Source organism: Macrotis lagotis, chromosome 2 (genome assembly GCF_037893015.1).
Source record: "Macrotis lagotis isolate mMagLag1 chromosome 2, bilby.v1.9.chrom.fasta, whole genome shotgun sequence".
Lineage (NCBI taxonomy): Eukaryota > Metazoa > Chordata > Mammalia > Peramelemorphia > Peramelidae > Macrotis > Macrotis lagotis.
This window is the reverse complement of record NC_133659.1, coordinates 111290225-111303925: the sequence shown is the minus strand read 5'-3', so window position 1 is coordinate 111303925 and position 13701 is coordinate 111290225. Positions and strand designations below refer to the sequence as shown.

The window sequence follows — 13701 nt, the reverse complement described above, 5'->3', positions numbered from 1 at the left end:
TGATGATCAACCTTGATGGACTTGCTCATTCCATCAGTCCAACAATCAGGGTCAATTTTGGGTATCTGAGATGGAGAATACCATCTGTATCCAGAGAAAGAATTGTGGAGTTTGAACAGAGACCAAAGACTATTACCTTTAATTCAGGGGAAAAAAAACTGATATCTTATTATGTAATCTTGCTATCTCTTATACTTTATCATTCTTCCTTAAGGATATGATTTCTCTCTCATCACATTCAATTTGGGCCAATGTAAACCATGGAAACAATGTAAAGACTGGCAAATTGCCTTCTGTGGGGGGTGGGGGGAGGGAAGCAAGATTGGGGGGGAAATACAAAACTCAAAATAAATAAAATCTTTAAAATAAAAAAAACCTTAATTTTTTTGTCAACTTGGGCTTTTTCCTCAAGTCAGGAGTTATTTCATCTGAGCTAAAGAAAGCACCTTCCTAATCATCTTTTAAAAATATTAATAGCCATGAAATCCATGACAAGTTAATAATGATTATCTTTGAAACAGTTATTGATTAAATCTATGCCCAAAATTATGAAGACAAGGAAATCCTCTTGGTTCACAACTTAGAATTTCAAGTGTACACTTTCTTGCAATTTGATTCCTAATCCAGAGTTTTTCTTCACTGACCGCATATTAGAAAGAATTCTGGAAGCCCTCTGATTAGAGTGGTTGTAAGGCAGAGAAAATATTCTTCCCAAAGCCCCTATTTAAAGAGGACTGGGAAGCCCAGGGGTTATCTTTATTTTTCTTAGGTGCATCTAGAGATGTTCTGAGCAAAGTGTCTGGCACATAATAGGTGGTTAATAACTGCTTACTGTATTATATGGCATTTTAAGGTAACTTCTGCATATAAGAAAGACTTCTTATATGTATCTTTTCTTCCACTAATAGTTCAATATTTAACATATTTCCTTTAGTTATTCCAACAGATATATCCATTCCCTTATGCCATTAAACTTTTTCCTACTTTTTAATCTTTTTAAAATCTTCAGGCTCCCACTCTCACATTTTAGTACTAAGATTTCTTTTATTTACTTACAATGTTATAAACATTATTTGTAAGAGATAATACTATCTATATTTAAATGAATCTGTGACTTCAAATCAGTGCAGATCAAAGACCCAACCATATTTTCTCATCCTATTCTACTCTTGTCCATGTCATTTTATAAACTTTCCACCTAATAGGAGGAGAGTCTTCCACTAGACCTTTTTGCCATAGTGACCAACCACAATCATCGCATGTTTATAACTGTCCATCTGTTTATTCTTCATTGTTCTTCATTGTCTATATATGATTGACCCACTTTCCTGCTCCAGTCCATTTCTCTGATGACATACTTGAATTGCCTTCTCTTCACTCCTGTCCATCATGTACCTCTCTCTACTTTTGGGGGAGTTGACTAATACTATTATATTCCATTACTTGCAGCCAATCATTTCCCACCTGGCTGCTCTCCTAGACTTCAATGCTTCAGAAATTCTTCTTCCTGAAGGATCACATCAACTCTGAAACTCACAGCTCCTCCTTACCCTTTACCAGTGGGAGCCATTTCTTCCACCTGTCCCTCTGATTGGGGATGGTAAAGAGGAGGCATAAGAGCTCCTCCCAGAGCTTCCAATTCGAGGAGGGGGCCCAAGATAACCATCTCATTGGACTTCATCATGCCCCTGGCAGGTACCCTATCTAACACTACCCCCTTTCAGTTTTATTTTATGTGTTGTTTTTACCCATTAAATTGTGAGCTCCTTGAGGGTAGGGACAGTCTTTTGCCTTTCTTTGTATCCCTAATATTTAACATAGAATCTGAAACATAGTAGGTATTTAATAAATGTTTACTGATTAATTATATATTACTATTTCTGTAATATATTCCCTTCTACATTGCAGCTTTTCCCAAAGAGGTTCCAATATATTCTGGGCTGGCATAGGAAAGTAAATGAGAATTTTATTGGAGTTTTGTAGAAACTACAGATGACACATGAAGGCCAGCAGATGACACAGAACCTAAGATTAAATACTTAGCCCAAGTTTTACAATAAGGTATTCCTTAAATCAAACTTCTTTTCTGGCATGAAGGGAAGGTCAAAACATATACATGAATTTCCAGACAATGGAGTTGCCATGTCCCTAACCCACATGCTGTGGAAGGGATGTGTCCATATTCATGGGTATGCATGTATACATACATGCTTTTTTTTCAACAAGAAGTTTGGGACCAATAAAAACAATGCATAACTTTCCAAGGACAGTGTGTTGCTCTCCTCCAATCCTCCTATTGAATCCCAGATCCAACTCCTCAGTCACTGTCTAGCTACAATTATTTCCTAATATGTACTTAAAGACCAGTTCTATGGATTGTTCGCATGAATGAATATCACAGCTGTCCAACTGCTGCCTGCCTACTTTAAACCCCCACAAGAAGATGCCCTCTCAGGATAAGCTCATCACTTCTAAACTCCACATCATGCTACAAACTCAAACTTTGATGACTCTACTTCCCTCAGCCTCCTCTACCCTCTGACTGGAAGGTCAAGGATTCAACTTCTCCCAATGCCTACCTTTATAGAGGGCAGAAACTAGACTCTCCTGTTTTCAACTTCCAGGGCCAAGTTCTCCCAAGAATTCCATGCCTCTCCCCCTGTAGACCAGAAGCTCATTGAGGGCAAAGTCTGTCTTTTTATTCACTGTCTCCCCAGAATGCAGTATAGTGGCTGGGACCTTGTGGGTGCTTAATAAATGTTTATTGGATTGAATTAATGGAATCAGTGAAGGCACAGCTTTTAAATGACTATGATCTCATTTAGAAAGGTCAGCAATGTTCCAGAACTTGATGCAATGAGCACAATGTTTTCCACCCACAACGGCAAAGGGTAACAGATTTCAAACTAGAATGATCCTCCAAAGTCATCTAGCCCAAATTCTTTATTTTGTGGTTAAGGAAATTAAAGAGAAGTTAAGCAACTTGCCCAAGAAAAGAAGTTAACAGAGTTAAGACCTGCAACCATGTATTTTGGTTAATTCTCTATGTTCATTTCCACCCTATGGTCTTCAAAGTTCAAAGGGGTCTGAACTCTGAGATAAACACAAATATAAAAGTGGTTCTACAGTCAAGTCTCCCCTCACTTCCAGGCTACCTTCTCCTAACTAAGATTCCTCCATTTCAGTCATTATCCCCATCTGAAAACTGGATTCCACCCACAAGAAACACCCTAATTGAAATCTTGCCCTACATCAAACCTCTATTTAACTTCCCTGCCATTACTTCAAAACCATCACTTCAAAATTATCTCCACCCCTTAAAGTGTTGTATTCCTTCATTAAAATGTAAAAATGTAAAAACTCTTTTATGGCAAATACTTGTTACCTTTGTTGGTATTCCCAACTTTTATCACAGTGACTAGAACATAAATATCATTTATTACTCAACATTAAAATTATAATCAAGGAATTGATTTTATTTTTACCCCAAACTATCTGATATTTTGTGTCAAAAAATTGAATTTACTATTCCTAAATTCAGTCCATTTCCCCAAGTTCTAAATTGTGCTCTCCATGTGCTCTCCCTGTTTGTCATTTCTGATTTAAGTACTGATGAAAGCTTCTAATATTTGAGGGAACAGCAGTAAAATGGAAAGAACGTGTATTTGGAGTTGGAAGAACTGGAACAATATCCAGCTCTATCACTCAATTAGTTTTGTAATAATAGGAAAGTCACATTACCTCTGCTGAGCCCACACCATCTGGTTAACAAGATTTTAAGAAAACTGCTTTGTAAACCTTAAAAGTATGAGTTGTTAATAGCAAAATTAATTTTAAAATATTTTAAAATTAAACATGAGTTATTATATAGTAAAATTTTGATTAACTCAAATATTCAATGAAATGGAGACTCGGGGGAAAGGTTGTGTGATGTCAAGTATTTTGGTGCCATTTTCTGTCTAAATAAAAGACCCTTAATACTTGATTAGAATATCACTGATAAAGTAATTCCTGTGTGTTAAGCACTATAGTAAGCACTAAGAATACAAAACTAAAAGCCAAACAATTCCTGTCTTCTAGGAACCTGACAGGGAAGACAGATATCACAGAGCTTTGCAACCAGCCAGTCATCCACAGAGAATGGAGACCCTCTGTCCTCATCTTCACCCCAGCTAGCAGGCTGGTAATGCCTCCTTCGCCCCTTCCTTTTAAACTCTGTGTGACAACTGTCATCAGCTCTGTGGCCTTCCCGAACTCTCTTTCCTGATTGTCCCCTTTTCTTTCTCTTTACAATTGCTTTAATGATTCAGGGTCACCACATGAATTCTCACTGTAGAGTAATGGAGGCGTACAGGGTACCGAGACTTCTGGAAAGTTATTTTGTTCTTAAATATATTTTTGAATAATGAATAGTACCCATCATTTTTTTTTCACCTAAAAGTAGAGTGCAAGAAAAAAAAATTCTTACATGAGACTTTCTAGGCTTCAAGGTAATGAAAGTTTACTATTTTAAGAATCTCTGTAATCATTCTGATGAAATGTTCAAAGACCTCCAATAAAGTTGAATTTTTTGCAAAAAACTACTATTAGTATTGTCAAAATGAGTATCACAAGCTCAAGATAAAACTTATGAAGTCAGATCCATGAAAAAACAATTCTATTGTGCTAGTATATATGGAACATATTACATGTTTTCCTAGTGATGCCACATGGCTGAAACTCATAAAACAACTCAAAATAATTAGAATCACGGATAAGATGGAAGATGGGAAGACAAAGAGATAGAAATTAACTTAACCAAAATATATTACCCTGTGATTATTTGTGCACAGGAAGTAGAGTAAAAAACATCAAGTCCATGTATGATAGATAAAGGATAAGGACTATTTATGTGAGGACAAATGCACTAACCAAATACAGCAGAAATATTCCTAAAATGTCCTATGAACTAGGGAAAGTTCTCCAGGATGTTGGACAGACTATCTATGGAAGATAAATTCCTGAAGTAAAGACTTGGGCAACAATCAAGAGGGATGAAAGACAGTCTTCAACATATATAAACTAACACCTTTAGTTTTAGAAGATATTAGTAGTATTGATATTCCCATGCTGGGGGCAAGGCTAACTACACTTTTCTATTGCACTCTTTTATTATTGCTCTTTAGTTCAAGCAATTAAAATAAAATAACAGAGATGCTAATAAAAACTCTACAGTTCCCCCTCGTAGTTCTGAATTTGTCAGCTAGATTAAGGAGAAAATCCAAATATAAACTATGTAAATCTTATAAAATATATAGGCTTTTTACTGTATAAAGTCACTATAGTTCAAAAGCCACTTCATCCCTATCTCAATTTTATCCAAAAAGTGAATAAAAAATAGGGTCAAAGGTTGGACTGTAATTTCACTCATATATGGAATTTTCAGATGAGGAATTTCTGTCTAATAATGTAGACTAGGACTTTCTCTGTAACTAACCAGTCTCACCCTTACCCAGGGATGACAGTCAAATATGGTTCAGAGCTAGGACTTGAACTCAAGTCCTCCTGACTTTAAAAATGGATTCTCTTGGCTGCAACATACTACCTCGTATATTTATATTCTCTTCACTGATTTATATAGGGCAGCAAGATGGTGCAGTGGATAGAGCACTGGCCTTGGAGTCAGAAGGACAGGAGTTCAAATCTAACCTCAGACACTTGACACTAACTAGCTGTGTGACCTTGGGCAAGTGACTTAACCCTGACTGCCTCGCATCCAGGGTCATCTCCAGTCATCCTGGTCCATATCTGGCCAGTGGACTCATATGGCTCTGGAGGAGAAAGTGAGGCTGGTGACTTAGCACAGTATTCCCTCACTCAAATGCAATTCACATGCTTGTTATGACATCACCTCCCTGATGTTGTGATCTTCTTTGAAAACAAAAGACAAACATTATTTGAACTATACTTTCTCTAAAAACAAACAATTCTATACTTATTAAATTTATATTGCTATGAAAAGTTCGTAAATTCTACACTAAATGAACTTATTTTAAATTCCATATGATGTCACAGACTAGTTAAATCACAGCGTACACAGTAATGCATTTTTCTTAATAGAATATGTAAAGCTGCAAATCTCTAAAATCAGTAGTATAAATCTACTGAATTTAGCATTTGCTGGACCTTCAAACTAAACATCTCAAAATATTCTCAGTTTTAATTTCTCCTAAACATTATAGCATTTTAGAGGAAATAGAGATTTAAGTTCAAAACCCTCTTTTTACAGATGAGCAAACCGAAGCCCAGAGAAGTAATTATAATAATTCTCTTTTCTACATTGGTAGGAGATGTTATTTCATGGAAGACAGAATTGAAAAAGTCCTTTGAAGTCATGTACTTCAACCCCCCTCATTCCTCATCAAAAGATGATGGAACTAAAAGCCCGAGAGGTTAAGTAACTTGCTGGATGTCTCACAGAGCTAAGCAGAAGAGTCTAAGGACCAAGGTCCTTTGTTCTAAAGTCTGTGTTCTTTCTGTGATACCAAACTATCTCTCACCCAAGGTCATCCAGCTAAGCAGCGGCAACACAACCTGAATTTCAGCAAGGCTTATGATAAAAATGATATCCTTAAGAACATGATAGAGAAATATAGGGTGAGTAGCAATAGAATTGTGTGTGTGTGTGTGTGTGTGTGTGTGTGTGTGTGTGTGTGTGTACAGTTGGTTGAACAACCATAGGCAAAGAGTATAAGATGAATCAACCAATTCAACTTGAAGGAAAAGTTCAAATATCATGACAGAACTTTATACCTGATCCTATGCTCCTCAGCAATGTTATAAGTTTCTTTAATGAATACAGAAAAAGGTTGCTTACTAAATGTATGCATGACACACAGCTAGGAAGAACAGTTCATCAGAAATCAAAATTCTTTCAATGATCTAAAGCAACAGTGTTAAAAAATTTTTTAAAAATCAGTTCCCATTAAAACTGTTCTAGAAAGATCCCTCTTGCCACATACTTAGAAAAACCATGTATTAATATTATCTGTGTTCTGTATTTTCATTTATTTGTTTAAATATTTTCCAATTACATTTTAATCTGGTTCTGGCTACACTAGGAATATTACAGGCAGTTGATTATTGATATTTCTGGACTAGAATGATGGGCCAATATAAAGAAAGTAAAATTTATAAGATTAAAAAAAAAAACTATTCAACTAGTTAAAAAACTCAACCACAACTACAGGATGGAGGGGAAACTGGCTTGTCAGAAGTTCATATAACAAAGATCTAGAAATGCTGATTGATCATGTTTTATACAGAACAGGAAGTTAGTCCACATGTATTCTAAAGTCTATTCCAACTCTATTCAAATCAATTCAATTAACATTAGGATTCTGTAACTCGAACCTAAGTGTTCTAACTCTTAGTCCAAAAAATGTCTTCATGAAACCCTACTGTGTTTTTCTGTGTATAAAAATTTAAATATTGAGCAATCAAGGTTTAATGTCACTTGGCCTGATATTCAATTCTTATTCTAAAAGTTAAATTTTTTTAAATGGTATTTTCCTTCTAGAGTAGAAAAAATAATAATTGCAATTCTTAATTTTACTATTATGAAATATTTGCCTGTGGCAGTATTTATAAGCTTGTCTTACAATCTAAATCTCTAGGCTACAAGCACAAAATGATCTTTTTGCAAAAAGGTAGAGAGCAACTAACAGTAATTTAGAAACAATTAAGCAGTCAAATCTAAAGATTCATTTGTTAGTAAGAAAGATGTATTAAACCTAACTACCAAAGAGCAATAAATCAAAGAAAGTTGAAAGTAAGAGATGTAAGGGAAGAAAGGAAAATGACAATTATTTTTAAAACTAATTACTTCATTTATATCTTTATTTTTCTAGGGTTATTCATCTATGATAAATCCCTTGTCTATGTCTTAATCCTTTCCCTTGGCCTTCTAAACATGTGCCACTTCACTAAGTTATGTACAAGGAAAAGAATTTTTAAATCAGTAAGTTAAACTACTTGATTACAGTTCTAACTTTAAAAGGGGGTTATTGAAAGGATTATGTGTGTGTGTATAGGCATATTTTCCAAACTAACAGTGTCTTAGAACTTTTATCATTGTGGATAGCTGACAACTGTTTGAATGAATAAATATGTAATGTGTGTGTATGTATACACACACACACATATTTTGTGTTGAAGATATTCATTATTGATTTAATCACCAGTGGTGACCCATGCCAATGAAATCACAGATCTAGACAAAGATAATGACAATAATAATAAATAATAGCATTTATAGAGGACCTACTATATGTCAGCTATTTGCCAAGTGCTTTAACAAAGACTATCTCATTTGATCGTCAAAACAACCCTGAAAGGTTGTTTTATAACTGAGGAAATTGAGACAAACAAAAGATAAATCTACTTTTAAAAGTTCATGGGAGGGACAGCTAGGTGGCATAGTGGATAAAACACCGGCCTTGGAGTCAGGAGTACCTGGGTTCAAATCCGGTCTCAGACACTTAATAATTAACTAGCTGTGTGGCCTTGGGCAAGCCACTTAACCCTGGTTGCCTTTCAAAAACCTATAAAACAAAACAAAACAAAAAAGCTCATGGGAGTAAGTGTGATATATTGCTTCATACTACCTATCCAAGTACATGTAGAGTAGCAAATTAATTTGAGAACAGGACTAGCAAGACTATGTTCACAATGTTCATAGGTTTGCAATTGAAATATTTCCTTTTATACCCATTGAATATATTCACAGCTATATGTCCCTTCAAATGTGTATCATTCTATTAAAAAAAAGAAATACCTCCTCTCCTGTTCAAAGACTGTAAGCTCCTTGAGGGCAAGAACTGTTTCATTTTATATGTGTATCTAGCATTGCAAATTGATTTAATAAACACTTTTTCTAGATGGATTTCTAGAGATAGAGAATGTGCTAGGAAGAGTCTTCAAAGTTTTGATTTGTGCAGAAGATTCTAGAATTGAGATTTATACTACTTAAATACAGACATGGGCATAAATTCATTAAGTTTTCAGTTTTGTAGTTTCCTTGAGAAAATAAAACTCAAAAGGTCTCCTATTCTTGCACTGAATATTGGTATTGTTGAATGTCTCTGACCTGTCAAATCAGTTTTGCTGTTCTTCACTCTCTTATTTGCATGTTATGTTCTCCTTAGACTCTAAACTCCTTGAAATCAGGAACCATTTTTATGCCTTTTCCCCCCTCTTCTTTCTTTCTTCATGAATTCTGCTCAATGTTTAAGGAAAACAGAAGCTATAACTCATACAAGATTTTCTTTGAAAGAAAAGTACTTAAAGCCAACTACCTATGCCTTCACTTTTCACTGAAAAGCACAATCATCCCATCAGTCAGAAATCTAAACTTATCTCTTTAGAAACAACAACAAACTGAAATGCGGCAGCATTTAAAAGGGAGTTGCTAAGACAAAAACTCATCTGACTTCTTTCAGAAGCAGAGAAACAATTTCAAAAGTGAACTGCTAAGGAGATCAATCTCCCTCTCACACTTACACACTTACACACACACACACACACACACACACACTGAACTTAACTACCAAAGAGCAATTCACTTTTATGCACCCATACATAGAACTTAACTACCAAAGAGCAATTCACTTTCACACACACACAGACACACACAGAACTTAACTACCAAAGAGCAATTCACTTTTATACACACATGCACACACATAGAACTTAACTACCAAAGAGAAATTCACTTTCACACACACACACACAGAACTTAACTACCAAAGAGCAATTTGCTTTTACACACACATGCACACACACAGAACTTAACTACCAAAGAGCAATTCACTTTTACACACACATAGAACTTAACTACCAAAGAGAAATTCACTTTCACACACACACACACAGAACTTAACTACCAAAGAGCAATTTGCTTTTAGACACACACATGCACACACACAGAACTTAACTACCAAAGAGCAATTCACTTTTACACACACATGCACACACACAGAAGTTAACTACCAAAGAGCACTTCACTTTCACACAGAGACACACAGACACATACATACACACACATAGAACTTAAATACCAAAGAGCACTTCACTTTCACACACGAACTTAACTACACAGAGCACTTCACTTTCACACACACAGAAGTTAACTACCAAAGAGCACTTCACTTTCACACACACAGAGACACCCAGACACATACATACACACACATAGAACTTAACTACCAAAGAGTACTTCACTTTCACACACACACGAACTTAACTACACAGAGCACTTCACTTTCTCACACACACGAACTTAACTACACAGAGCACTTCACTTTCACACACACGAACTTAACTACACAGAGCACTTCACTTTCACACACACAGAAGTTAACTACCAAAGAGCATTTCACTTTCACACACACACACACACACACACAACTTAACTACACAGAGCACTTCACTTTCACACACACACACAACTTAACTACACAGAGCACTTCACTTTCACACACACACACAAAACTTAACTACACAGAGCACTTCACTTTCACACACACGAACTTAACTACAAAGAGCACTTCACTTTCACACACACACGAACTTAACTACACAGAGCACTTCACTTTCACACACACACGAACTTAACTACACAGAGCACTTCACTTTCACACACACAACTTAACTACACAGAGCACTTCACTTTCACACACACAACTTAACTACACAGAGCACTTCACTTTCACACACACGAACTTAACTACACAGAGCACTTCACTTTCACACACACAGAAGTTAACTACCAAAGAGCATTTCACTTTCACACACACACACACACACACACACACACAACTTAACTACACAGAGCACTTCACTTTCACACACACACACAACTTAACTACACAGAGCACTTCACTTTCACACACACACACAAAACTTAACTACACAGAGCACTTCACTTTCACACACACGAACTTAACTACAAAGAGCACTTCACTTTCACACACACACGAACTTAACTACACAGAGCACTTCACTTTCACACACACACGAACTTAACTACACAGAGCACTTCACTTTCACACACACAACTTAACTACACAGAGCACTTCACTTTCACACACACAACTTAACTACACAGAGCACTTCACTTTCACACACACGAACTTAACTACACAGAGCACTTCACTTTCACACACACACACAACTTAATTACAAAGAGTACTTCACTTTCACACACACAGAGACACCCAGACACATACATACACACACATAGAACTTAACTACCAAAGAGCAATTCACTTTTACACACACACACACATACACACACACAACTTAATTACAAAGAGTACTTCACTTTCACACACACAGAGACACCCAGACACATACATACACACACATAGAACTTAACTACCAAAGAGCAATTCACTTTTACACACACACACACACACACAACTTCACTTTCACACACACACACACACACACAACTTCACTTTCACACACACAAACACTTCACAGCAGAGAGGATTTTCTTGGAAAGGAAAAAACACCACCCGCCTTAAAGCCACGGAGCCACGTTTTCAATGAAGCTCGGAAGAGCAGGCGTGCGGCCCGCGCCCCCCAGGCGTGGCCCCCCAGGCGTGGCCCCCGGGGCACGCGCGCAGCTCGGGCGGGGGCCGCCTGGGCAGCGGGCCGGGGCGCGGGGCCGCGCACCCCCACGGTCCCCCGTGTCTCCCGCAGGCTGGGCAGGGAGGGAGCCGAGCGCTCGCGGGCGGGGGTCGAGGGGCGCCGTCTCTGTGTCCGGCTCCCCCCCCCCCCGCGCGGCCCTCGGGGCTGGGCCCCCGGCGGGGTCGGGCCGGGGCGGGGCGGCCTGGGCCCGCGGGGGGGGGGGGGGGGGCGGAGGGGGCGGGGCGCCTCCCCGCCCCCCTGGCCGGGCCTCCCCCTCCCGCTCCCCGCCCCGGGGGCCGCACGTCGCCCCCCGCCCCCGGGCCCGGCCTCCCCCCCGCCCCCGGGCCCGGCCTCCCCTCCGCCCCGGGGAGCGGCCTCTACTTACCCTCAATCGCCATGATGCGCTCGCCATGGACCGCACCAACTGCGCGCTGGGGCCGGGAGGGGGAGGCGGCGCAGCCGGGAGCGCGGGAGCGCGGCCGCGCCGGGGGCGGGCAGAGGCCGCCGCGGGAGAGTTCCTGCGGGGCCCGGGGGCCGGGGAGCGGGGCAGGGGGCCGAGCGCAGCGGCGCCGAGCCCGGGGGCACCGCGAGGGAATGGACTCGTCCGAGGCCCGCTGCCAGCACGTGACTATCCCCCTCCTCCCGCCTCCCCTCCCCCACCCCACCCGCCGGCCGGCCCCCGCCCCGGCACGCGCCGAGATTCAAAACAGGTGTGGGGGGGCCGGGCACGTGCGCAGCGCCCCCCCCCGCGCGCGGAAGGAGGAGGAGCGGGGCCGGGGCCGGGGCAGGACCGCGGACAGCGCCCGCCCGCCGGGCCCGATCTAGGTGACTGAGGCGGACCGCCGCTCGGAACTTGCCCCCGGCCCGCTGAGCGGGCGGAGATGAGGCCCCGGCGCCCGCCGGGCCCGGCCGGGCCGGGCAGCACAGGCCGGGGTTCCACCCGCGACTCCGAACCTTAGAGCCGTGGGACCCCGGGCGGCGCGCTCACCCCTCCGGAGCGCCGGGCTTCTCATCCGCGTGACGGGGCCCGTGCAGGCTGCCCCTGCCTCGACTTCCCCAGCTGTAAAGCCGGGACGATAACGGCACCTGCGTCCTAGGGCTGTCCTATGCGCACACGAGATGGTTGCCAAGTGCTTCGCCGGCGTTAATAAGCCGACGCTGGCCATCATCACAACCAACATTTGCTAAGAAGCCAAGCTTCGTGCTAAAGAGAAATAAAAATGAATTTGAATCTCTTCTCAAACAGAGTGACATTTTTTTTATGTACATGAACCAACTCCAGAATATTATCTAAATTACCAATCCTAAAATCATTGTCATTTTTGTTCTCATGTTCTCCATCGGTTTAAAGAAAGACCAATAAGACCAAGAGGCTTCTTTCTCTTTCAAGGAGAAATGACAACACTGACAAACTTTCCCTACCCATTGAAGGATTACTTCGTTGGGAGCAGAAAGAAGCTACAAATCAAAACCATCCCAGAATAGGATGAATTACTTGGGAGTTGAATAGAGAAAGGGAGATAGTGGGTTCCCTCTCCTTAGGACGGAATTTGCCTTCAAGCAAAAGCTAGAGGACCGTTTGTAGGAATCTAATAGAAGGATTTTATATTCAGTTTTGGATAAGACTACATGATCTCTAAATCCCTTCCAACTCTTAAGAATTTATGGCTCTGTAAGATGGAAACAATTTTTTTGTTTGTGACATGAATCTCTAGATGGACAGCACATTTTCTGATAACAGGGATTAAATGTCTTCTATTTCTTGTGCAGTAGGACAAGGTATAGAATCTGAACTTTGTGCTCAAGGAATCAGATGATTTTTCTGATAAAATTTGAGAAATCTGTGGCTATGTGATCATGTTTTCTTTACTTCATACTTTCCCCATCATGCCCATGAAGTACAATTTAATACACTTCAGTTTATCTTCACAGATTCACAGAATGTGAAGAGTTGGAAGGTACCTTATGCCTCAATACTGCAATATATTCATGAACTCATTTATATGGGCACATCATGATCTAGAGACA

General features: G+C 40.1%; 1 protein-coding gene across 2 annotated transcripts in view; it reads right to left on the bottom strand.

Moving 5' to 3' along the window:
- The window catches only part of SYT14 (synaptotagmin 14), a 248320-nt gene extending 236145 nt beyond the window's left edge, over positions 1-12175 (bottom strand). Inside the window, exon 1 of one of the 2 annotated variants that reach the window (XM_074222587.1) lies at positions 12059-12175. In XM_074222587.1, the coding sequence (XP_074078688.1) occupies positions 12059-12071 (13 nt within the window). In that variant the 5' untranslated portion in view covers positions 12072-12175. The remainder of the gene's footprint in view (positions 1-12058) is intronic. The other variant, XM_074222588.1, reaches the window with a different exon arrangement.
- Between the last annotated feature and the right edge of the window lie 1526 nt (positions 12176-13701).